At 41.3% G+C, this 27,862-nt stretch overlaps 1 protein-coding gene across 12 annotated transcripts in view; it reads right to left on the bottom strand.

The window, feature by feature from the left end:
* The window catches only part of LOC124952955 (dystrophin, isoforms A/C/F/G/H-like), a 224,664-nt gene that overhangs the window by 121,711 nt on the left and 75,091 nt on the right, over positions 1 to 27,862 (bottom strand). For all 12 annotated transcript variants that reach the window (XM_047503644.1, XM_047503649.1, XM_047503650.1 and 9 more), the window contains 3 exons: positions 20,126 to 20,337; positions 19,032 to 19,186; positions 18,593 to 18,782 (listed from right to left, as the gene is read on the bottom strand). In XM_047503644.1, coding sequence (XP_047359600.1) covers positions 18,593 to 18,782; positions 19,032 to 19,186; positions 20,126 to 20,337 — 557 coding nt within the window. The remainder of the gene's footprint in view (positions 1 to 18,592; positions 18,783 to 19,031; positions 19,187 to 20,125; positions 20,338 to 27,862) is intronic.

The following is a 27,862-nucleotide window of genomic DNA, read 5'->3' as shown; positions in this document are numbered from 1 at the left end:
GGATTCCTCGGAACCGCAAAGATAGACGAAATGAGGAAGGAAGAACGTTACGGGTATTGGGCTCTCTTTACGAGGTTGCGATTCGACGGGCAGTTTCTAAGCTTCGATATTCCGTCGAGTCGGACGGTCGGAATAGCCACGAAACGGAAGAAACGAGAGCGTCCATTTCGTTGAAAGTTCGGTTCTAGGATTAAGGCCGGTAAGCCGTGGATAGTAGTACGGTGCATTTGCTAGCCGGCAACATGCAAGTTGTTCGCCACGAGTTCACCTACGCCCCCCAGCGCGTTCTACATCTCTGTGCCGCGTTTGTGATCGTAGCTACTTCTTGATCGCTTTCTCTCTCTCTCTCGCGCGCGCGCGCGCACGCGCTCTCCTGCGCTCATATCTCCGCACAAGATCGTCATTTTAAGTAAAATATTACTAATTATTCAAACGGCGGAACAGTTTTCTCTCGAGTTTCGAGGATAAGGAAACGAAAAAGGGAAGGCATTCGTCGTTGATCGCGCGTTTGAATTCCGCCGGTACCTCCTTCCGGAAGTACCTTCTTTTCCTAGAATAACAAAGAATCATGTATTATTGTCGCGTTGGATAAAGGAGAAGCCGGAGCATACCGGAGAAGGCCGAAACTTTTGTTCCCGAGATTTCGCGTCTTTTGACCCTTCCTTTGTGGGACTAGAAGAATAAAAAAGTCCGTGAACGCGAAAGAATAGAAATTTTATTTCTACGGTCTAAATATGTAAGTACACATGCATTTCTTACGCACTCGAACGACAAATTTATGAGTAGCCGAGGATGAAAAAAAAAAAAACAAAGAAAGATAATTAAATAAATGAAAAAAGAAGAAGAAAATAGATCGTATAGGAAGAGCGTTACGCCGCCGCGATTCTTCGTAAAGTTAAGAGTGCCCTGGGCTCTGTCGACCTCGTCCGAGTATTTTTGTGCGGAACGAGTGGCTTTGTGAAGGAAGAATGGCCGAAGTAAGTGCTCCCGTGAAATATGGGTTACCGAGTTAAGGGGTAGAGATGACAAGGAAGGAAGGAAGGAAGGAAGGAAGGAAGGAAAGAGAAGGGAAAGCAAAGAATGAGAAAGAAAGAGAGACGCTCGCTTTAATGATACATCCGGGCTCGCTTCTTTTCGCCCCGAAATCCCCCTCAATTAAATTTGAAGCCGTGCTTGGTACTCCAGAGAGAAAAAAGACGAGAGAGGGAGGACGATAAAGTGGCGGGAACGAAAATGCTTCGTTTCTCGATACGACTCAATGAAATGCGAATCGTGTCTTATAGGATGACCCTTACATTAATATAAATATATTTGTATAGTCGCTCTCCGATGTCTACTCGAGATTCATTGGGCCTTTCGGCCGTCCCTCGACAAGAATCATCCGCGTGTGCACGTGCACACGCGCATCCGTCGAAAGAAAACAAGCGATTCTTTGTAACCACCAACGGCATGCGCGCGGCCCCTCAAAAATGCATGACCGGGGATATTAAGTCTTACAAGTTCTCGTCTCATCTCGTTAGCTTCAAAGACAAACGATAGAAGATATTCCGCTCTTCTCTTTTCTTTTGCACGTTCGTAGTACGTGATATTAGACGGGCAAAATTAAAGTACGCACGGTCAAGCTGTTCGCTCGTAACGAACAACGCACAGCTGCAGCAAATTTTTCGCGTTTTGCAAGGAATTAACGGGCTGGCTATGCGTTGGCGCGTTACGAAATATATGAGGGTGGCTCGAGTAAACGAGGGATCGCTTGTTTGGAAACAAAATAGCCGGAGATATCGATTTGTCGAGAGGCGCCGAATACGAAAGCGCGGACAGCAAACGAGTTCGTTTCAAGCATACGAATTTATATTTTCTAAAGGAATAACGATATATAATTAGATTTGTAATAACAAAAAAAAAAAAAAAAAAAAAAAAGAACCAGACGAAACAAGAAAGAGACTTGCGCTCTCATTCGACCTTAATTCCAGAGAGTGATGGGTGCGGTGAAGGTGGGGGGGGGGGGGGGGAAGAAATATCTCTCATATCGTCCATTAGCGCCTAATTGAAATTCTCTTTCATTGGACCAAATCGTAAAGCGCTTTACTATCGAAAGGACGAGGGCGTTTCGACGAGGGACGACCGCGTATTTTCGAAACTGAATCTCAGGTACCTTTCAATTATCACCGAATGCAATTAAAATTCACGAGGCTATCGTAAAAGTTAACGATTCGCGGGGAGCCTACGAACGTTTCAACTTATTCGCACGGGCGAACGAACGAACGAGACGGAGAAAAGAAACAGCAGTATCGAATCCAGACGCGAGAACGCGGAAGGAAATTTCGCCTATACGATCTATACCGATGAATTATTTCGATCGTAAAGCGCCGGCGCTTATCGCGTATCGCATATTCATAAATCAAACGTAAAACGATCTAGGTATTCTAGTCTCGGTGATAAATCAGTGTGCCTCGATGAGGAGAGAATTCCAGGGGAGTCGTCGATAAAAATTCCAGGATTAAAACTCTTCTTTTCTCTTTCCCCCTTAAATATATAATTAAGAACGTTTTTCTTCCTAGATCACAGTTAATTATTAAATCGTTGCACTTTCGTTATTTCTTATATCTTAGGATTAGTGACATTCAATTTCTTAAACGACAAGTCGAACGTTATAGCAGGATCCCGTAAATGATACGCTTTCCTACGTTATTCGTTCGTTTCGAATTAGTAGGATATTGGAATAATGCCGCGATGGGAGAAAAGTAAGTGGAACGACGAGACTAAATTCGGAATGAGCTTCGTTATATGCGTTAGGAACAATTAACGGAATTGGATATCAGAGGGGCTGTCGGCATGAACAAGATGAGAAAAGAAATACGTCGTTACAAATTTCTAGAAAAAGATGAAGATGGATCGACTTACCGCAACGTCCTGTCAATTTGAGTGAATGGTACTTACCTGTAACAAAAAATCGAATCAAATGAAATAAAAGTTTATTAGAATTTTTTAAGTAATTAATACGCGTTAAGTCTAAATCTTTGGCGTAGAGGTGCCTCGCCAAAGACCAGCGAAATCGTGAGAAACGAAAATTCCTGCTCGATTTACGGCTCATAAAATGGAATATTAAAGTCGTGAAAACGAAAAAAAAAAAAAAAATGAAAAGGTAGACCATTCCGAACTCTACGATTAAATCACCGCAATTATAAGTTTTACGTGACCGTCGATAGTCGCTCGATGGATTTCGACATTCTCCGAGGATTATAAACCAAAATCAATAGGAGGAAAAAGCGATTCTTGTTAATCGTTGCGAGTTGAAAGAAGATTGTAGATAGATAGTCGAATTTTGCACTGAAAAGATATACATACATATACATATATATGTATATATGTATATATGTATGTATGTGGAAAGAAAAAGAGAGATAAGGACAGCTCGTTCGAAAGGGTCGAAAGTCCGATGGTAGAAGAGGACTTCCGACTAGCCGCAAAAAGCAAGTTCTATCCATTAGGCCTCGATCGGAAAGTACTTGGAGGTCAGCGCTAACTTTTTCCATCGTTCGAATCGACATTTTCTTCCTTCGTCAAGTCATTTCCTAGAAATTGTAAAAAACGTTCGAACGTGCATATATGCGCGTGTATAAATTTCGTTAAAAAAAGATGAAAGAAGGATAAGAAAAGAAAAAAAGCGAAAGAGAAACAATCGTTCCAGAAGGACAACTTCATTCGACGAATACCGCCGCATCGGTACATTCCATTCGATTCTAGAAGCTTGCATAAATTCCTAGCGGAGATATGCAACTAGATAAGGAGAAGAGTTCTTGCCTGCGACACGAGTCTCCTTTGGAATTTTTCATTTCCTTCGTGGCGATCGCTTTCGAGCGAGCACGTTTCAACCTATCTCGCTGCCTCTTTCTCTATTTCCGTACAAAGCCACCCAAAGTTCAAGAACGTATACTATATATATATATATATATACATATACATATATATATATATATATATATATATATGTATGTATGTATGTATGTGTCTTATGAATATGTACGCTATACGTACCTATTTATATAGCTATACATATACATGCGCAGACACGCGTTCTCTTTATACCCTCGTCTGCAGAAATAAAGAGAAATTCGTAAGACAAGTTTTCCTTTCTCGTAGCGACATCCCTTTGCAATATCACTCTGGTCGAAATAATCGAACGCTTTGTAAAAGGTATGATTAAAAGCTAAGTTCGACCGATCGATTTTGTCCCTTCCAACGCAACGCCTCTTTTCCCTTTCTCGACATTTACACATTTTGTTCCTTTACTCGTAAAACTTTATATACGACTTCATTTACCACATTAAATGTAGGCTATGCGCGACGAAAAAATTAGAAGCTTTGTTAGCAAAGGGGAAAGGCATGCGAAAGCCGTGCGCAACGCGGGGAGTTTTTACGGAGCAAAGTTATCGGGCTTTCCCAACATGTCCGACGTGATAAGAGCGACAAAACGATGTTCAGGTATGTTGCAAACATGTCACGTTGTCCGTGGAAAAAAAAAGTAGAAAGAGAGAGAAGAAAATATAAAAACAAGTGCAGGACGAAATAGCAGGAAAACGAGCTTTAAAAAGCGAACCTCGCGTTATCGCGTGCGAGTGCTAGCTGATAACACGAATGTTCTTTTTTTTTTTTTCTTTTCTTTTTTCATCGATATTCGAGCGAACGATCGTTCGACAGTGTGGTTCGTAGCCAACGAACGCTGATTTGACAACATTTCTGGGTCTAGTGAAATTGTAGCTCTTTGCTATCCTCTCTCTCTCTCTCTCTCTCTCTCTCTCTCTCTCTCTCTCGCTCTCTTTCTCATCTATTTTCCTAGCTCACGCGTGCTCGTTCTCGTCGAGCAACAGGCCATTGTGAGGATTCCCATTGTGTTAGGTTCGACGTGTTCGCCATTATCAGCATATATTTTCAACTGCACCGTCGACGAAGAGGAAGTCCTTTTGGACGTGAATTTATTATTTTCCACGAGAACATTCGATGCTTCTAGTTGCTAAATTTTATCACTGCTATATGCGTTCTGTTCGAAGAAAATCTCGATGAAGCTACGAACTCATTATTCTTCGATTAAAATCGAATAAAGGTGCGAGAAAGAAAGTTCAAAATCCGAGAGGAAGGCGACAAGATTGGCGAGGCATCGTTAACATCGAATACATCGAGAAGCGAGTACCATCTCGGTTCCCTACTCCGGTCCGGGAGTTATTCGAGTTGACGACGTGCGTTTCATTAAAACGAAGCGAGAAAAACGCGCCTTTGTTTCGATATTAATTACGGCTAATGCCGTCGTCGCGGAGGACGCTAGACGAGCAACGGTATTAAACTAATCCTTTGATAAGTTTCCGTCGATTTAGAAACGATTTTCCTCCAGTTTGAAATACCTAATTAGAAATTTCAAATCGTTTGAAGTTTGATTTCTCTTTTATAAGCAAAACCTCGATGGAACAGATAGTACATGGGAAAAAGGTCAAAAATAAAGGGAGAGAAAAAGAAATTTAATAAAGTTGGTTTTTAAAGAAAATTAGCATCGCGGCCATGTAAGCATGTCGCGAGTTTGTTCATTGGAATAACATTTTCTAGATGAATTTCATACCGGTTGAGGCTTTTCAAAGCGCCTTAAAAACGCAGCTTAATTACGACTCTTCTCGAAAGAAAACATTCATAGAAATATTTCTATATCTTTTCCTCTCTCTCTCTCTCTCTCTCTCTCTCTCTCTCTCTCTGTCTCTCTCTCTCTCATTCTCGCGCGCGCGTCGAGTACCATAGGACGGTGTCAGAGGGATCCTTAAAACGACGAGCATCGAGCAAGCATTCGCAAGATTCTAATTAAAGAGCTCCTTTAAACGTTGCAAGACGATATCTCAACTGCAAAGTCTCGTCGGAAATATTTCTAAAAATATTTATTCCTTAAACGTAGCAAATGCTTGAGTGCCTCTCGCGGGAATTCGTCGTTTATCAAAGTCCGCCTTCGTGCAGCTGAAGAGAATCGCTTCGAAGGAATTGAACGAATTTATCCTGAAAATTTTCCTATCCCGCATTATTAATTCATGATCCGTTTCTATCGCTCGAATAAACGAAGCTTCGCCAAATCTCTATCGAAGCTGTCAAAGGACTTGGTCACTTCGTTTCAAGTCATAATTGACTAGTCATCATTATATTGCGACTAGTAATATATAATACATACGTATATGTATATTGGAAAAAATCGAAGAAATTAATCGACGTTCTACGTTCTACGTTCTATAATTTCTCGTAGGACGACATCGGTTCGGAGAACAATTTGTCGCGGCGAAGAAAAGCCACGGGACGAGAAAAAGGAAGGGATGGAAAATGGGAGATGTTTTTCAATTTAGCGTACAGGAAGGTACACTAAAAGAAGAGAAAACGAGAAAGAGGAAAAGAGAAAAGAACGAGAATCGTTGAACCCACCACTCGTCGTCGGGAAGATAAACGACGGAAGGGCTTTAAACCTCGCTCGAGAGATAAATTAGTCTATCCGGCAGGTGGATCCGTTTTTTAGAAGCTGCTGCCCACGAGAAGGAGGAACTACGGAAGCGACTCGGCATTTCCATGAAACTTGATTCGCACGACGATAGATTAAGTGTACACGACGGGGACTGGTTTGACATATATCGGTGTGAATAAATTTATGAACGAACGACCATTTCGATTAAGTAGGTAAATAATGTCAACGATGAGGAGGATCTTTTTCCTATAACGGGGGAAAAAAGAGAAGAAAAAAGGAAAGAACGAGAAGTAGAGACAGAAAGATCGTTGAAAATATAACTAACTAATACGAAGAAGGAAAGAATTGGAGAAAAGACGACGACTTTGATATCGAAATAATCGAGTTTACATTTCCTTTCGCGGTGCAAGGACTCGCGATTCTTTCTTGCTCCGTAATGAAGTCCTTAATGGCGCGACAGCAGGATCGTCTTTTCTTTCGTTTTACCGTTTCTTGTAATTACACGATAATGAGGAAGAAGGCCGGTGTGTGTGTGTGTGTGTGCGCGCGCGCGCGCGCGCTTGTAATATAAATGGTGAAAGAATGAGAAAGGAGAAGAGAAGAAAAGCGCGGCGCGGTAGAAAACGAGCATAAAGTATGAATGGGTTTCTGGAGTGAGAATACGCGTAAAGGAAAGAAATAAAAGACGATGATACGTGAAGACTAAAGAATAAAGATTTTAAGATTGAACAAAAAATTCGACGTAACGTTCGATCCAATAAAATAGTTCTGTTAAATCGAGATTAATTCTAAAATGAGAACCATTGATATTCCTACAAATAATACCTTTTTATTTCGTAATTGAAAATAAATACTTTTCAAAGAGAATATTATTCCTAGAAAAAGACCAAACTGCAGTGAAACTTTGAGCATCTGCTTGAAATTACTTGAGAATTTAATTTCCTCTGTTATACCCACGATATTGGGCATCTTGGATTTGAAAGAAAAAGATTAAAAGTTTTCAGGCACGCGTTTCTCGTCTCTCTTAACGTCTTGCAAAGCGATCATTAATTCTTGGCGCCGCTGAAGCGCGCGCTCTTATTTCTCCGCGTTCTGGTAAGCATCGGCTCGATGAAAAACCCTGAGGAAGAATCCTGGGAGAGAAAAAAGAGAGAGAGAGAGGGGGGGGGGGGGGAGGGAGGGAGGGAGAAAGAACGGGGAAGCGGAGACAGAGGAAGATATCTCGAGAAACGAACAAAAGCTCGAAATGCCGAGCGCGATGAAACGAAGTATTCAAGGGGCGTACCGGCTCGAATAACTGAATCCGATCCTCTTGAATATCGTGATTTCGTTATGCTCGAATCTGGCGCGAGAATGTACACGGTTAAAGCAGCGGCGCGAGATACATCGATATGCCGGATATTCCTCCTCGGAAATAATTCGCATTCCGAGCCGCAAGAGAGAAACGGGAAAAATATTAATTCGCCGTCTGCTCGAAGCTGCGTACCCACCCCTCGTACGCTTCTCCCTTACCTTCCTTCTTTCTCTCTTTCTCGGCGTATCTTTACAATACCAAAGATTCGTATTCGCGGAGAAAATGAACTACATTCAAAAATATTGTCCGATTTAGCGAAAAGAAACGTTTCGTTGAACGGACCTTAGATAAATATAAAATATGAAAATTGCACTCTGCGTGAATATAAATAATATCGATTGTAATGTAATTACAATCTTATTATCGTTAAGAAAAATTTTATGACGATACGGAATGTCCAATGTTGAGGAAAATCGATAATATCTATCAAATATGTACTCCAGTACCGTGGCTATGAAATATTTACGATAACGATTGCACGATAACACGATAGCTAGATAAAATGAGAACATTTTTCCCTCTAAAAGGATTTTTGTTTCGTGTTTATACGACTTCCCGTTCCGAAGATGAAACGTATTGAATTTTGTCATTCATAAACTCAATTAACAGCTGTCGGGAGTACGCAGCGTAGTAAATAATGAGAATTGTTTACGTCGGTCAACTGGCATGCGTAAATTCCAAGAATTTATGTAGATCAGTGTGTATCGATGATCTCATTCAAAAAAGATTATGTAGGTCAATGTGTCAATTAACTTTGCATCGAAATATTTCCGGAATCCAGGGATCGTAGAGACTTGAAGAAAAAATTCCTTCAAAATTATTTCCTTATCTTCTCGTTGTATATATAACAATTGTTCAACGATCATTTATAAACAATTTTTTGTACGTGCACTTGGAACAATTTGTTGTAAACAATTTTTAAAACAAATCTTTTTTGACTATAACTGTGCAATCCTTATATAAATGTATAATAATTTGCTATATACATATCAACAATGTGATTCAAAGCGATCTTTTTTATTGCGCGTTTCTTCTGCCTCCAAAATAATATGCAAGGAGAGGACGCGCGTGTGAATCTCACGACGGTAGCAGACTCGCATCGATTTTTCTCGTACATTTAAGAAAAGCTTTGCCAAGGTTGAACCACTCGAGAGGGAGAGAGAGAGAGAGGTGGACGCGACAATGGACTCGTGAAAAAATGGCAAAGTCATTGAGTACGCCTAGTTGTAAATACGCAGTCTCCGAGTAAAGAAAAGAGAGTACCAATCTCCGGCAAAAATACACAAGCTTCAATCTCACACTGACCTCTTCCGATAGGAAGTAGGTTGCAAACAGTATTCCACGTCAGTCCTTCGCTTTATAGCAAGGGGTAATGATGAAATAGCCGTGAAAGCTAAAAATGAGCCTTCGAACATGCGCCTCTCTTCATTTTCACCGCAATTTTTGTCTTTCGAATTCCTCCTCTTTTCCGAAAAACATTACACTCTAAGGATAGCTCTATGAGTTATTAAAAATTCGACAAATTGTTGACAAAGAGAAGGAATAAAAGTAATGATCAATAAGTGAAAATAGGGGTATTATTATGCTACTATAATTTGTTGAGGAAAAAGAGACGAAGCGAATTACGTTCTTTTCTAGGTGCTTTAAGACGAGTCTACGTATTTTCTCCTACGAGTCTTCGCGATATCGTATGAAACGATGATGCTCGCGAGGTACGCTCGTTATACCAACGAGAGGAAAGGGGTTAAAGGGGAGAATGGAGACTAAAGGACCACCGAGAACGCACCCGACCATTCGTACGCGCTTCTCCGCAAGCGCGAACATCGTTCCGATCTTCCGCCTCGATTTTTCTGCGGAAAAAATTCATCTTCTACGAGATTTTTCTCGCTCGAGAAAAGTATTTCTCGCTAGAGGCACATGCATATTTTGTTATATACCTAGCGATCCGAATGAAAAGAAAAGATGGAAAAAAAGAGGAAAAAATACGAATACATCCCCATAGATCTTTCAGCAATAAAGGCAGAAATAAAGAAAGTTATCAAAGATAGGATGACGTAAAAGTATGCCCTCCCAAGAGATACATTCTCTTTTGATTTTTCTAGCGCGAACGAGACGTTTAAATCCTCGGCTCAGCCACGTTTTAATTTATTTTCGTCGTCTTCGTCGACGTTAAGAAGAAGGGAAATGATAGTAGTAACGCAACGATACGCAAACAGGAATAATAAGAGAATTCTCGAAGCGATAGACGCGAAGGGATATATTATATTATCAATACTGACATATATTCTTTTCCATCCCTCATCTTCGTATCTATCATCTAATGTCCTATAATACGAGACATTCCAACCTGGAATTTAAATAAAGCACCAAGTTTACCCGAGAGCGAAACTCAAGGAAAGAGGCCCCGCAGAGCTTGCCTTCGGCGAATAACTCAACGAATAGTTCGAGCCGCATCCCCTCCCACCGCATTCCCTTCCTGCTATCTTATAATACCTCAATTTCCTTCCCTCCTCGGCCTTCCTTGTCGTTATGTTTATAGTAAAACATATTGTTTTTGACTCAAAGACAAATATATTAGGTCTTTTATCGTTACACATAATGCTTACCCTTTGTATACCCTTTGAAGGAAGCTTTTATCAATTCTCTACCCAAAAATGACATGAATTCAACACGTCGAAGGAAAAAAATTTAAGAAGGATTTTAGAAGGTGGCTCTTTAGAAAATACTTCCCTCTGCTTTTTACGTTTACTCTGATAGCAATCAAAGTTTTGTTACTGTTATTTTGTGAACACGGTTACAGTTTGTGCTGTAAAAGAGATCCGAAAGAAAGCACGATATCGTTAACAAAGCCCGATTCAAAGGTTCTTTTAATGCCGTTTCACAGGCATGAACGAGATCGCAAGCGTCGCATTGTTTCAACATTCGATACTTCCCACAGATAGATTTAGATCTCTCGCTTTTAAATTCAATGAACGACAGCGCGCTTTGCTCTGTCCAACGAGATTTCAACGGACATCGTACAATTTTCAATTCGTTAAAGTTCGTTCGCGTTTAAAACACGTCTTTTGTTCGAAACTAATACGAGAGATTGAAGTAAGGACTGGTATTCGGGCTCGTCGAGTCTCTCTGATTTTTCCAAAGAAATTCTTATCTGGCATGTTTGAAACGCGAGAAAATCGTCATGGGGCTCGGAAGATCGGCTTTTCAAAAAGGCGAACGACGAAACGATCACGATGTGCGTCTGCCCTGTCGTTGGTTGAAAAATCGTTTACTTACGAGTGGAAATGATAAAGGAAAAACAAAAAAAGAAGAAGAAAGGAAAAGACGGATTCTCCTTTGATCAATATCACTTTGTTTTTGTTTGCAAATATCAAATTCTATTTCGTATCATTTAATTTCGTTCCTCTTTCCGAGTATCAAGAAAAATCTCGTCGAATGTTCGTTCATTATATCAAAATTAATCTGTCCCTAACGTAAAATAGGAACTTTCTGATCATTTTTCGTTTCTCATTCGTAAACAAATATCGAAATTGTTCAAAACCCCTGAGCAACGAGAAAATTGATTTTTTTTTTTAATATTCGAGCTTACGATGAAAAAAACTTTCATAAATTCGGTGTACTTTGATATATTTTAATATTTCAAATCCGATATAATTGTAACCTTTGTGATCTCTCGTACTGAAATTTCTCACCGAGTATATAAAAATGAAAAAAACTAATTCGGTATTAACTAAGCTCCTCCAACTAGTACACGCTATACACCTCTCTCTCTCTCTCTCTCTCTCTCTCTCTCTCTCTCTCTCTCTCTCTCTCTCTCTCTCTCTCTCTCTCTCTCATATTCGCCAGAAATATATGTGCGTAAAGTTTGAATGCCTTTAGAGAGCTTTTCAAAAAGGACTATTGTTTCTAGGACTAGAACTTATAAAAACATTTTCTCTTGTGCGCTTTTATATTTTGTGCGAACAAAAAAAGCGAATAAAATTGTTAATATAAAAATCATAGATACATTTTATCGGCAACTTTTACATATTCGTTCAATGTGCATATATCATAAAACCAATGTCTCGGCGAAGGACAGAGAGAGAGAGAGAGAGAGAGAGAGAGAGAGAGAGAGAGAGAGAGAAAATAACGAGACCGAAACAAAGAGAAAATAAAGAGGGAGCATAAAATGGGTCGAACTTTTGTCCAGGATTTTTTCGAGCCGAAAGCACGCCATTCTCGCAGAGAACGCAGTTGGCAACGAGAGCCGGACATCTTCCAGTCTTCGCAAGCACAAATTAATCCTTCCTCGGAGCATACGAGACAGTCTCTACCACGCGAATACTAAAACTGTTATCCGTCGAGTTAGTTCGAGGTTCGCGTCCCCATTTTCGAATGTTCCCGTACAAAGAGACCTTCTGTCCCGGACATATGGCCTGATATCGTCCAGAATACACCAGGAGTCACGTTACCTATCCTTTACTTCGTAGTTATACACGGCACAATCTCGATGCTACGTGTACATCCATGATATACATAGAATTTGGCTTGCGGTATTGTAAAGTTAGCGGTAGAACCGCCAGGCGGCGACATCTGCTCGCAACGTTATCTCGAAGGTACTCCACCCTTTCGTGCAAACCCCATTCTATCTCACCCTTCTCCGATCCTTCTCCTACCCTTTTGTCGAAGTCTGATTCGAAACTACAAACTATCGGATTTGTTAAGCCATCGACTGGAGATGCAGACAGTGAGAAAGTGGCAGAGAGAGAGAGAGAGAGAGAGAGAGAGAGAGAGAAAGAGGAAGATTGAGGGAAAGGTACTACATCGATAAAGTGAGAAAAAGAGGTGACGAAAAGACGGGGCTCGAGAGAAATTCAATCTTTCTTTTTTATCCTAAGCATGTTTGAATTCATCTAACGTCTTTTTGTTATTTCTTGAAAAAACGAAATTACGAAGAAAATAGCGAACAAATTTGAAAGATGTTAAAACATCGAAAGAAAAGTTGGTCGAATAAAATCGAATTTCTTTTACGATCGAAGGAGATAAAATAGAAATGTATAGTACCCAATGATCAATTAAAATTCCCGGCGCTCGCTTGTCCGTCGCGTTATTTAATCAGCTAATCGAGACGCAGCGGACAGCCGTTAATCGATCGGTGTACGATCGTCCGACGACGTGTGCGACCAAAAATTCGACGAAAATTTAATCAGAACGGAATTTACAGGTTATTATGGATTTATCCAACCGTCATTCTCGACGCGTTTTTACGAAAGAAATAAGAGAGGAAAGGGGTTAGTAATAGTTGACGCGATCCCATTAAAAATCTCTTTTCGTTCGAACAATGCTCGACTATTAACCATGTCATCATCGAATTAAAGAGAGAGAGAGAGAGAGAGAGGGAATCGCAGCGTCCGTTAAATCGGGTAGGCGTTATTTACGATTGTCGAGGGGATGCTATTGTTAACAAGAACCATCTCGTTCGATAAGGGTAATGCGATAAAAAATGCGACTAGCAGAAAATTAATAGCTCGCAAGAATGCGAACGATTTTGAGTATTTTTTCATTGGAAACTTTACCGTTCCATCGGGCCGATCGCATACTTTCGCAGGAGATACTTCGATAATTGATTTTCAACGCGATGTGAAATACGAAACGACGGAAAAAAGAAAAATTGCAATATCTCGACGACGCGTACCTGAGGAAAAAAGTCAGTGGCCTTGCGATCAGAAAAGTACATGTCGCTATGTGTCATCGATAACATTGTAAACTGTGACATTTCGATTCGCAAAAATGATTAAAAAGAAACGAGTTCTATTTAACACTATATCATAAGACTATTATAGGCCGTATTTTTTTGAAAACATTATTTTATATATATATATATATATATATACATTTTAATAATATCTTAATCTTGATAATCAACGGACAGATCGACGTACGATAATAACTTGAAATGCGGTAGGATATCAAACGAGTTTGTCGAGATGGATAATACCACCCTTCTCAGAATAAGTAAGACGGATGATAAAGTAGACATCGAAATATAGCAAGCAGCGAAATAAGTTATCGCTCATCCTCTTTTATCGACGAGAGCTAACGTTTTATAACAGAGCAGATACCAAAAGCAAGGGGAAAGAGACGATTAAGCCAGTCGTCGATAAGCAAGGAACCGCTTAATTCTTAGATAGAAATATCGAAAGGGACGAAATCATCCCCTCTGCAATACCGACATTACCGGGGGTTGAAAATAGCCTGCAGCACGCTGGTGCCACCTGGACGAACTGAGAGCGCATGCGCGTACCGTTTCGATCGAGAACACCCCCTCCTTCTATCGAATCGCGGCTACCACCTGAACCACCCACTGGCGGCTCACCGAACACAAATAACTGACATGGATTGGACGGCGGCTTATTTGTATGAAGAAGGGGAAAGAAGTGGACCCTGGAAATTCGAATTATACTCTTTAACGCTGAAGAACAAAAGCCGAGGATGGCTTCGTTTCGTTATTTTTCTTTGACGAAGAGAGAAAAATAGTAGTTGGCGCGAAGATATGGGAATGAGAGATGAATCTGCATGACGAAAACGAAAGCTGCATTCGACCGTAAAAAAGGGATGAAAGGAGATCGGGCCGAAGTCTACGGTATTCGTAGACTATTCGTCAATTACGAGCTTATCTGCGTCCTTTCTCTCCTTTTTTCTTTCCTCTATTTTCAACGAGAAACACCTGCGACGTGAGATAATTCCGAGTACACATGAAGAAGTTCACGTGACGATTCAAATTTCTAACTGTTCTACATAGAGATAGGGGCGGTAAATTGAGGTCACACGATCGGACGAACAGACTTTTGTCCGAACGATCGATTAGGCATCGTTCCGAACGATCGCGAGGCGGCATCTTTCGATTTCCCATAGGTTAAAATTCACGTCGCATAATTCATGACGCATCTCGTTCGATTCGTTAAAATTCATGAAACTCGAAGGTCCTCCGCGGATTTCGAAGAGCATCGCACAGATGGGTGGAACAATGTCTATCGAAGCGAGAGAGAGAGAGAGAGAGAGAGAGAGAGAGAATGGAATATTATCGGAGTTGCTCGATTCCTCCGCGCGAAGGGTGTAACGAGGGGTGAAGGGTGAACGGCGGTGAGTTGGCTATTGATCGTTTGGCTGCGTTTACCGCGATGAAACCGGAAAGGGAAAGTGGTCGACGACTGCGTTTGCCCATTCTTCCGCATTTCTCCTTGACCTTCGAGTAGGGCCACCTCGCGAGGCGTTATCGTTTTTCCAACGGCTCGCCTTCGATCCGGTTTACCCTCCCTCCTATATTCTCCGCTCCTTTCTACTAACGAACTAACGACAAAGATATATAGATACCTCCTATTTTATCACAATATGTAATTTTAACGTAAACAAAAATATATAATATAATATAAATGGTCTATCTATCGTAAAAATCGCAAAAATTTGGCTTATTCGAACATAAAAGCGTATTAGTGGTTTAACGAGGAGGGAAACGTTTCTATCTTAAATGAAGAACGCGTCGGAAAGTGAGCGAGCGGGCCGTGACTGCTCTCTCTCTCTCTCTCTCTCAGCGGTCGTTGTGCCGTTTGCGCACAATGATTTAATCGTGATCGGAAACAATGCGGAAGGGTGCGATGCCCCGTCTCAACGAGGGTTAACTCGCTGTGATTCGATGAGAAAAAACAAGTGAAATTGCGTTAAAAAGGATTAGCCACGACAGGCTTTATTTAACGAAGCGGAGCGTGCTCCGCTACGTTTACCACGAGTATGAGAAAGGGCTGCTCGTCCCTTTGGCTGTTCCCCTCCGGTACCCTCTCACTTCGTCTAACCACATATAGTAGACGAAACGAAAGTTCAGGTCACGCTAAGCGCAACCCCCGAGTTCTCGCGCCAACGCTCGATGAAAGTCCACTTTCCGTGTAAATGCTTCCTAAAGGCATTGCCGTGCCGATAATACGAAAGGGAACGAGTAGAAGCCTAAATAAAGGCATTTTCGCATCGAAACCAGTTACGGGACCGTCGTCTCTGACCTAATTTCAATTATCTCCTTTAGTTCCACCCTCCTTTTCCCTTACTCGAACGACATCCTCAACACAGGTACCCCGATTTACTTTCGTTTATCTCTGGTGATAAGCGATCGCTGGAGAGTCAGTCAGTGACTTCTTCGATCCCCTCGACTGTTCTCCACACATCATTCCTCTCGTCGTATTAACGAACTTGATATAATAAAATCCACAATGGATTTCTCTTATTTCGTATATAGAAGAAAATAAGGAAAGATCCGACCATAGAATTGCGTCTAACCATTCGAAAGGACATTCATCGTTCTTGCCTTTAGCCGTCCAATGGAGAAAAGTTAAAGGATAAAATGTGTGACCGTGGGGAGACCAACTTAGATATACTTTCTACCTAGCGAGTATCGGAGCGAACTTCGTTCGACACGTTTCGCTTCTACTTAACCCCTTCGAGGGTAATTCGAGCTCGTCGTGGAAGACCACCACCCCTAGCTTTCGATCGTGTTCGCGCCTCTACACTCGTCTTCTGAGAAACTCTTTGCCACTAAGCCCCCTTTTCTAACGCGACACGAATAAAGATTTTAACGCGACGCCTTTAAATATTCCGAGATCACTTTATAGGAGGGTGCGGGAAGGAAGGGGGCTGTGGTGTTGGGGGGTAGGCAAGTAACTGTACGTTCTAATTAACTCGCTCATCGATCGACCTCTTGCAGAAATTTTATAAATTCGATTTTACGAATTTGACGTTGCAAAGCGACCTATAGACTCAAAAAAATCGAAGAAAAAATACAAGGTAAAAAAAAAAAAAAAAGATAGAAGCTCGAAGAAAGACAGGCGATGACCGATCGAGTGGGGTTCAATATCCGTTGGATGTTAATCGTTGAAAAGTGGGTCACTGAATGAAAAAGGAAAAAAAAATGAAAAAAAAAAAAAAAAGGAAGAAAAGGAAAGGAAAAAAAAAAGAAAAATTGTTCGCACAAAAGGAGCCCAGGCGCATCGTTAAAACGTTATTATACGGGAATTGCTCTCGTTAATTTTCCATTCAGCGTCCATACCCAAGCATTATACTCGCAATCAGTCTCGTAAAGCATCGAGAAGCTTTATTCGATCCTCGTCGTTTCTTCGAGGATCACTCGATACACCGAATGCCGTTTGAAGTTCAACGGCGAGTTATGAGAAGCTAACGAAGAAATTTCTACGAGGAATAGAAAAAGCATCGAGGAGGATGGAAAGGTGGAAAAAGGTAATCTTCGTCCCTCCTCTCGACGTTTGCTCCATTTCCATTTCTATTGTCGCATGTAAATAAGCGCATAAATAAAAGTTCTGCGGCAACGAGAAGGAGAACGAGAGAAAACGAGAAATAGAAAGAAAGAGATTGTTCTACCGTTCGCCTATTATTTCCCGGCTTTAATATCTTCGTCCTCGAATCTCATTTTCCCTCAAAGTCAAATGCGTTTCAATGGATTCGGCAAATAGGCACATGACTAAAGAAAAGAAAGAAAGGAAGGGAATAAAGACGGCCAGAGAGAGAGAGAGAGAGAGAGAGAGAGAGAGAGAAATTGGAGGAAAATAGTAGTCAACTCATCGTCGGTTTCGGTCGCGTCGATAGATAGGGTTTCACGCCTGGGGCGAGATCGTGATCTATGATTTTCCACGGGGTCACGAGATTCGAGCGTGGGCTAAAGAGAAGCGGATTACGGTGAGCTCGACGCGACGTCCGGAATGTCCACGATGTGCATGATTTATCGTACGATTGATTTCAATCGCTCATTCAATCGCTAAACGAATACTCGACGCATCCAATCTTTTATTTTCTTCCTATGATTTTTAAACGAACAACATTGTATATTAACATTGTCAGAAACTTATGGTCTCTAAACAAAAAAAGTATCGTTTCTAAATGAGTTTCTTTTTATCTTCACTTAAAAGCTGACGTAATAACGATCAAATATCATTTGTGTAAATGAATTCCATCGTTTGGTGGGTGGGTCCATTCTCCTACAAAATTCACGGGAATGAAAATTCCAAATTAATTCGATGTCGAGATTCGAATAATTTATACGGGTTCGGATTAAATCAACGATTATTATAGAAACGTAGACGAGTATTCATTTTTTTGCCAACAACTTGCACGCCACGGATCGATAGATCGATAAATTGTAATGTAACTTTAAAGAACCCAGGTAGACGCGAGAAAAAAAAAAAAAAAAAAAGAGAAAAAAAAAAGATGAAAATAAAAAAAGATAACGTTTAACCGTGAGAGAGCAATGATGCAAATTAACGCGAATGTATTCTCTCGATTATGCTAACGCACCAAGATAAATACAATATTATAATCTAATAAAAACGAATATGCGCGAACGTTTGATACGATTATTCGTTATTCCATCACTGCACGATCGCAAAAATAAGTTAATGAAGCGAGGAGGAACGATTCTGCAATGGCAATTTCATAAACAAAGCTCTTTGCCGCTAACACCGTACCCAAGCAAGACCCAAGTAGTAGATTTAATATGGTCCCTGTTGACCACTCCTGTATAGTCAATGGTGCACTTCAATCAATTTGCTCTCTCTCTCTCGCTCGCTCTCTCTCGCTCTCTCTCTCGCTCTCTCTCGTGGTAAACCACGGCGGTCCTCGATTCGTATTTTGAACGCGGTTGTCGGGTGCATAAACGACGACGATGATTTAACGACGAGCGCAAAGAAAAAAGAAAATACATAGACAGAGTTTATCCATCTTACCTTGAGCTGATGTTGCGGTCGTCTGAGAGCGCCCTGATCCCGTCGTCCACCGAGTCGATCCGCTTCCGCCTCCAATCCTTCCATCGAAGACTCGGCTTCGCTCAGCCAGGCCAAGAACTTGTCTAGAGACCGGTCGAAGTTGTGGAGGGAGTTCATCGCCGAGTGCAGCAGTTTTCCTCGATTGATGATGCTAGGAAAAAGAAGTGTGGATCGTTGAACGTCTACGAACCTGGCTCGTACCAAATACGGATGATATCCGTAGACGCGATCGTCCGACGTGACGAGAAATAAAAGTAACTAGGTCAGACGATGAACATTTTGCAACGTTCGACTCGATTTCTTTTTATCAAACATTGCAATTAATTAAAGATTATTATAGAGTTACAATTTCGAATAGAACGCGTACGGTACCTCGATTAGAGCGTTATAGTTTACTTACCTGGTATTTAAATTGTTGTATCGCTGATTAATCGTTTCCGTCATTTTCTTCACGCGAGTCGTGTCATCCTGTTGATAGACTGCTATTAACTTTTGGGTAAGTTGATTGAAGAGCTCGATCTGATGCTTGTACTGATGTAATTCCGCGTGGAAAGACTGAAACGAATGACAAAGGCGTAGAGAAGGAGGCAAGAGAACGAGATGAACGGCTAGTCGTCTGGCTCGCACTCGTCCTCGTCTTTTACGAGAAAGGGGGAAACTTCTTCCATCTAATTCCAGCCGCGGAGATATAGAGAGAGTTAGACGAAAGTCCTTTGCTACTCGAGAGCTCCGATAACTTAAGGAAGTTAAATCTTTCTGGGTAGAAGGCAAGTTTTATAAGCGTATATCCCGTCGAAACTCTCTAACCGAAGTTTCGTCCTTTTCGTTCGATACGCTCGATCGACTGCCATATCGCCGCGGCTCCCATATGCCATCGAACGCGAATTACGCGATCGGATTTTTTACTCTATCTTTGTACTTACCTAAGCTATAACTTATGGAAACGTTCGCGTTTAATAAAATTAAACGAGACATTATGAACGATCTAGATGTTTGAGAAGTATTTCCATTTAAATACATTTTCACGATGCGCTACGTAATTTTCACGATGTGCGTGGCGTACGTATAAACGCCTAAAAATATAATGAAGGATAGAACGCGACACGGTATTCGCGATATCTAGGATATAAGGGGATAAAAATGGTGCCTCGCAGGAAGAAGAAATTACGCGATATAGAGAAAGATAGAGAACGATCAGGGAAATAAATTATTTCTCCTCGGCCCGCCGTTTGATCTATTGCCTGCAAAAATCTCTAGGAAATTCGACGCTACCTTTTTATGAACGATCATTTGTTTCTAGTGGTTTCTCATATTACGTATTTTTTCGATAAATTGAGAAAACGTGCCCCTCCTCGTTGTATATAGGCGGCTCCTACCGGCGTAAAATTAAGCGTGCGAGCGTGTGGAAAAAAAAAGAAAAAAAAGAAAAAAAGAAAAAAAAAGAAAAAAAGAAAAGAAAAAAGAAAGAAGAAAGACGATGGTCCGTATACATACCTTTTGTTCTCTAAGTTGCGCCTCGAGAACGTCGGCCGTATGGCCGACGGCCCGCATTATTTCCAGTCGAGTTTCCATTCGCGCGAGCCAGACCTCCACCTCGTTTCTCTTCGCCTCGTATCGCTGACTATCGCCCAGCATAGCATCCAACTGCGTCTTCCTTTGCATCACCTTCGAGTTCGTTTCGTCCCAGTGCTCCCGCAACTTCGTAACTGCAACGAGAAAAAAAGATTTACGCTAAAAGAGTGTCCCCCTCTTCGTTCTGTTTCTTCTGCTTGCACTTTCATAATTTACCCCATAGATTTTCTTTTAAATTTTCCCTTCAAGGGAGACTCTCGTTTCGAACGTACGTTGCCAACAATTTTTTTTCATTACTCTTTAAACCCGACGAATTTTTCTTCTTCGCGTCGGGTATACATACGTACATACACACACACACACACACACGCACACACGCACACACACGCACACATATATAGTCTAATATGAAGGAAGAAACGAGTCGAAGGAGCGCTTAGATAATTCTCTGCTCGAAGAGAGAAAAAACTCTTTAATCGTGTTTTACGCGATCAAGAAGGAAAGGAGAAAAGAGAGAAAAGCATTGCACGTGCTCGTTGTTTCAAGGAGCACTCTTCTCGAAATGGACGAGACCAGAAAGCTCGCGTTGAAATTCGCGCCGAACAGAATCAGACGGGGAAACTCTGGAAGCTGTCCAAGCTCTTACTGCGGGTGAGCGTGCAGCTGGAAAAGCAGAACGTAAAACACTGCCAACGATTCAACCTTTTCAGACAAGAAAATCCGCAAGCGCGTGCAAATATCTTCGTCTATCTTTAAGATGGATATGCTTATGCGTTAAATCCAACGATACGGCCCGTCCTCCGACAGAAAATTGTTCGCAAAAAGGAAAAAAAAAAAAAATATATATGTATATATGTATATATGTATATATACACATACAGCAATCGTACGTCACCGTTATGATTTCCCCATAGAAAGATCTCACGATAAGATTTTCTTTCCTTGCGGCAAATAGGAAATGATATCGATACAGAGGAGCTTACGGTGGACCGAACTTTAATCTCAGGATATCTATCAAAGGTGTATTCATACAAGAATGTATTCCTGGAGAGTAATTCCAAAGAGGACACGTCGATAGGCAATCGGATCGAAATCGATATATGGGAATATATTTGGACGTTTTACCGCAAGCATCCCCACATGGCCGCCGTTAATATCGATTCGCTTAATATGTTCAGGAAAGCTGCGTCTGTTGTGCAAAGGGGCAATAGATCACAAGAGCCTGATGAGATATGATTAATGTAACGGCACAATTAATCCCATCCCATACTAGAGAACAACCTCTAAATTTGGAGGTAGAGAGAAAGAGCCGCTCGTTTCCTCGTAAATCATCGACGATAATATGACTCTGGCGGAAGAAAACGGTCGACTATTAAAAAGTGAAACGGAGCAAACGAGGAAGGCGAGTCAAAGTTTCCAGGAAGAAAAATATGGGACCTCTCGGAGGCGAAGGTTCTTTCAAGAATTCAGATAATCTGCATAGGAATTATCCAAGTATTTTAATCTCGATGTAAATCTCGACTCGAGACGAACTTTGCCTTGGTTTTGAGAGAGAGAGAGAGAGAGAGAGAGAGCTCGAAAAATACGAAATGACGCATTTTCAAGGTCCAACCGTTATCGCGATCGATAACAAAGCGATATAGTCGTTAAGCATAAAATCGTTGGAGACATAATTTACAAATTTTCGCCTCTTAAAATATAGCCTGAGAATTGACGAGTATCAGGATTCGCGTGCTACGCGCATACGCGTGAGTTCGACGGATGAATCTTAACGGTAGACGTCATATCGTGCAAACTCGCATAATTTTCTCTCCCTCTTCCTATTTCCTTCCACGTTCTGGCATAATTATTCAACGCATGGCCGTTGATAAATGCACGAGTCCCGCGATATATATTTTTCATTCGGTCCCAGCGGAGGAGTGACGTCGTTAAAACTCTGAACGGGAACTTTGAAAATTTCCAAGAGTTTCCGTTCCGTTATTCTCGCGATGATATAACGTTTCAGATATTTCTCGCGGTAAGACTCTACTATCGAAGGGTACATCGTTCGGACTCGTTTTATTACTTGGACTAATCACGAGATACCGTAGCTGACGAAGAGTAGAGTATAAATGGTGTCGTACGAAGGACATTAAAAATACAATAACGTTAAAAATATTCGGTCTAACTTTGTTCGAGGATTAACGTCGACACGATCGAATTTAACAAATCTACATCCGAAAGAGCAAACGTGAATAATGGATACTTCGATGAAGAAAAGTGCGATAAAAATATATCTACATACCGAGAAACAATAAGGAAAATAAAGATCATACAGTATGTTACAGTAATATAAACATCAATGGCGTTTAAAGTATCCCTCCGCCCCCCCCCCCTTCCCCAAATCGAGTATAAAATCCTCTTTCGCATTCATGCTCGACCTTTTCGATGGAATTAATCTATATTTATACGTTAATCTTAGTAAACGTACCTGTACTCGGCAAACTGATGCGATTACGTCGACTAATCTATCTGTGAAATGAAACTTGCATGACGTAAAAACGATCGATAATCTCTCACGATAAAGCTCTCAGTTGCATGCACTTTCTATGCTCTGTAAACTCGCACGTAACATCGTTTCGCGCGATAAAAACGAGAGCTTATAAAGAGCGAAATATTCTTTCCAACGTTTACCGTCCTTCCTCATAGAATCAATCCTCGAAGATGTTATTCATCGGCGATTCCTTCTTTACGCGTTAGATTCTTCGAACATAAGATACGCGTGAAAATGAAAAATTCTATGACAAGGGATTTCAACGTCAGAGAGGACGATCGATTAATACATGATGATCGATTTTGTTTTACCAAAAGACTCCCGCGGTCGTCCTCAAGGGATTCTGCCTCTCGTATAATTTCACGTAACACGTGACTCAATAAATTTCTCCAATCTAGGAAAGATTTAACGCAATGCCGCCGGCGAGCGAGTTATCCAGGTCGTTTGATATTCGACGGCGGAAGGCAACGGCAACAGCCTGAATTACGAATAACGACGAGCGAAGCATCGAGGGAGAGAAGAACCCCATATACGTATATATATATATACACCTATATATACCTATAGTCGCGGTCTAACGATAAGAAGAATGCCAGATCGATATTCGGTCCGCGTTCCTTCGGGTACGTTCGCCACCGCCACCGACACCGCCAACCACCACCATCTTCCATGGCGACTTTGTCCTCGTCGCTATCGTTTTACTCGTCGACGTCCAGCAACAAGAGACACTGGCGTGCACCGCGACGCGACACGGATAAGATCCATTCGCGTGTCCTTCCGTGTCTCTAGAATCCCCTATTAAATCGAGATGGATCGTTTGCTAGATCGAAATTGATGCCTTTCGTTTTGTGCCCTCGTTTCGACGAACGAAGAGTTATTACGAAAGGATACTACGACTCGAAGTCGAAATAAAAGCCTTATCAGAGTTTTCATCGTATCATATTACGGTATCGGCCCGAATTCCGGCCGGAAAGGGGAATTCTTTTTTTTTCGGCACGGACTGTACAAAATAGAAAAGAAAGAAGAAATAAAATTCGTGGATATGTACGATTAAATGATGATTCGAATTTGCAAATTTAGAAATCGCGCGTACTACGACGAGAAGCGCACGGCTCGTTTAATTTGCATGTGAAACTGACCGTATGTCACCGTGACCACGAAAGCTCTCGTATTCGGAGCGCTGAAGTTTCTCTCCCTCTGGGCGCCATCCTAGTCGGAGGATAGTCCGACCGTACATTCCCTTATGTCTTATACGTTCGTAGATGCTAACATCCAGATCTTTCGTGTCTTTTAAGCACATTTTTGTCCTCTAATATCGTGTCACCGATCAAAACGGCAGAAGGAACGCATACCTAAGAGAACCGCCATCCGCGAGTATTATATCTCTCGATATTTGCGAAGAAATAGAAGCCGACAGAAAACGTAAAGCTGGGACGGATCGACGATGAGAAAAGATTGACAGTGATAGAGAGGAACGCGAATGAATGGAAGCAATAAGCTAACGAGAGTGTGCCGTGATTAGCGAACGAACGTGAGCGCGACGAGAGACCGTGAAAAAGAGGGGCATGTTTGTGAAACGTTGAAATAGAGAATCAAAGAGGGAGAACGATTATCTATCACAGATAACTATGTGGGAAGATAAGCTACATAGACAGCTCTGTGTGCCAAAGGCTTGGAACGATGACTTTGAGCTTTCTTTGTGTTATATTTGCACTACTCTTTTGCGCGCGCGCGCGTGTTTGTGTGTGTGTGTGTGTGTGTGTGTGTAAATGTAATACCATAATATAGAGAGTGCGGAAATGCGAGTGCGAATACTTAAACGTCCGATCGGACGAACGAAATAATTCCTAGGTTCTGCTCCTTTTATCTCTTGTCGGGGGGAGGGGGAGAAAAAAAAGGAAAAGAAAGGAAAAAAACAAAAAGAAAAAACGATAACGACGTGGATAATGGAGACGGCAAACTATCTCTCCATTTCGCTTTATTCTTTTCTTCACCTCGAGTAAAGCTAAACTCTCTCCAAACTTCGTTAGCCTCGACTTCCTTCGAAGATTTCCACGAGACCATACAAGTGGATTACCTTCGAATGCGACCGGACAAAAGTTGTCCGAAAGTTAGGCGCTTTGTTGTCCTTTATGGTCGTTGAAAGGCGTGAGTATTCCGATATTACGTCGGCTAAAGGAAAAAGCCGACGAGTCGAGTCGATCGAACGAAATCGCTCTTTATGTGCATCCGTTCGGATAACCATATAGACGATCTGTCTTCTATCTATCTATCTATCTATCTATCTATCTATGTACGTATGTACGTGCGCGTGCATTCGTACTCGTATATATCGTATTAAAATAGTATATCAATTGGCGAGATATTAATTATTAAAGACTACTTATGAAAGGTATCCAAAACGATTCGGAGAATGAATCGATTTATACGCCAAGATTTAATAGTAATCAAAACTTTATTCAAGAATCCTCCGATTCAATTTTATTTCGATATCGTTCGAGAATGACGGGAACATGAGCGATTTGTTTTACGCGATGACGCACCGTCTCTACATGAGAAGACGTTTGATTTTACGAGAACTTTTGAACGAATCCACTCTTTCTCAATCACCTCGCCTTCGCGCGTACGTCGATAATTACGAGAAGATATAGTAATTTAAAATAAACATAAGAAATTATTTCAACCATAAAAGATAACGAATACATCGACGTCCAATTATCGAAATATCAGCACTAAGTAATTTGACAGAACATTACGAAAGGACACAAAGTTCGAAACTTTTAATATAATACATTTAGAGAGTTTATTGTTTCCCTGGAGTGTAATGCTTCGGAAGGGAAGTTGTACGAATATGCAAAGCACGCGTTCTCTTTTTATAACCTCCCATCGTGAACCGTATTCGCAACACGCTGTTGCCCCTAACGACGCTCCCTTGTCCTTAGCTCTCAACGGTATCAACAACAAGCCTGACGTTTCCATCCTTTCTCCCTTCCGTTCTTTCTCTTTCTTACCACGGATGACCTCCTGAACAGGGGGAGATCTACCTCTCTTGTTAGCTACTCGTATTTCTAACAACGTTTGCATATATCGTAACTACTTACTCGCAGTGATCTCCTTCAAAGGTAAATAAAATATGAAATTTCTCGACGACGAGAATCCTTCCGTTGAATGTACGTAGTAGCTACTTTGAGAGAGGATCGAAATAGGGAAGGAGAAAGAGCGGAGCATAGGATACTTTGCTACGATCGAAATGGAATTTCCGATAAACTTGAAACGACGACTCGAAGTCATCGTTCGCTTCGTAAGATAGCCTGGTTCCATTAGCGCGACTCCTCCACGATTCTCTTTCTCTTCTTCCTCCCCCTCTTCCCTTTCCCCTTTTACCTTCCTCTGCTCGGTCGATTGCTTTTTCCGCCATCGCGTTGGAAGAGGAAAGAAAGGCAAACGTGGTAAGAAAGGGAAAATAAGGTAAGAAAAGACGATGGCGTATCCTGAAAGTCGAGACAAGAAAATCGTGAACTGAAAACCGGGGAACTTGCCCTCGTAGGCAAGAAACGGAAAAAGACCGAAAGAAAGACGTGCGGCGAGTATATATAGGTGAAACATTATATTCCCATGACGAACACGCTTAAATGCATTCGCCGGTGAGGTGAAGCTACGCTGCGAATTACGGCGATATAACTTTAATTTTTCGCGCCATCCAGCGTCGTATAAATTTTCTCTTGAAATTTTCTCTTGAAATTTTCTCTTGAAATTTTCTCTTGAAATTTTCTCTCGCGTAGCACGAGAAGACACACTCGAGCCAGGAGAATGAGGAAAAATGCTAAGAATTTTGAAATCGCTTCAACGCGAAGAACGAAGAAAGACGACGATCAAATTTTGATCCCTGTTTGTCCCCCTCAGTGCGATCTATCATACATATTAATTTCACGTTGAACATAAGGGACGAATTTTTTCGAATATCTACGAGCCGACGGATCTTACGAGCTACGAATATATATGGCCAAAGAAGAGCTACGAAATCATTTCTGTTTTTTCCCATCTCTTTGAATTAAAATATCATCCCTTTTCGTCTAAGCGCCTCTCTCTCTCTCTCTCTCTCTCTCTCTCTCTCAGCGTTACTTTGAAATGCTTTCTTAAAAAATCAGATTTTAATCCTTCATCCATTTTTTTCCATTACTCAAACCCCGGAAACGCGAGGGTTTTCTTGAGTCTCATATCTCAAAGATTTCGAGTTTCTCTTTTCCGGCCTTGAGATTTCACGTAGACCGATAGTTTATCTCTCGTCGGGAGATAATCTAGAATTTGCTTTTTAGAACTCGTCCGTATCTTATATAACAAGGAGAGGACAGTGTTTCGAGTTGAAAAGGGGAATATAATATTAGAGAGAGAAATAGAGAGAGAGGGAGAGAGAGAGAGAGAGGGTGAGGGTGAGGGTGAGCGAGCAGCAGGAAGAAACTTTGGCAATATTATTTCACGAGAAGATTTCATTAAGTGTGCGTACGCGAGCTCGGAATCTCGTTACGCGAACGCTCGTGTTATCAGTGACGAATTGCAAGGGCACGCCCATTTATTTCGTGGCACACCACAACCGTTATTAACTCCGAATCCAGGAAACTCTTTTCCACGCGCGGAATCAACGCTCCGAATACTTGAACAAACAACGCGACGTACGCTTTGCGTTTTTTACGCAGCCCCGTATTTTCTCTTTCCCCTTTCTCCAACGACTAGTCTTAAAGGGCGTGCTATTCGTCGACTTTTTCCAATTAATTCCATTAATTAAGTAAAAAAGTTATTTTTGCGGATGAAAAAATGAAAAAGAGTATGGAAACGACGAAAGAGCCTGATTTTTATTTTCATGATTTTCATTTTCTCGCATTAAACGTTTCGTTATCGTGTAATTACATGATTTTCGATATACATACCCTGCGCGTACCAATCGATTAAACTATCGTGCCTAGTATCGCATTTCGTATTACATAATTCGATCGAGCGATTTAACAAAAACAATTTGTTCGACCGAATGAATGAATAAGTAAAAGAGACAGAAAGGATGGATTATTCTTGACCGCGCGGAATTACTTTTTACAACCCTAATAGCATTCATTCTCGCAAGGAGCCGAGTA

This window comes from Vespa velutina, chromosome 11, assembly GCF_912470025.1.
Source record: "Vespa velutina chromosome 11, iVesVel2.1, whole genome shotgun sequence".
Lineage (NCBI taxonomy): Eukaryota > Metazoa > Arthropoda > Insecta > Hymenoptera > Vespidae > Vespa > Vespa velutina.
Note: the sequence above shows the minus strand (reverse complement) of the source record. Positions and strands in the feature narration are given on the sequence as shown.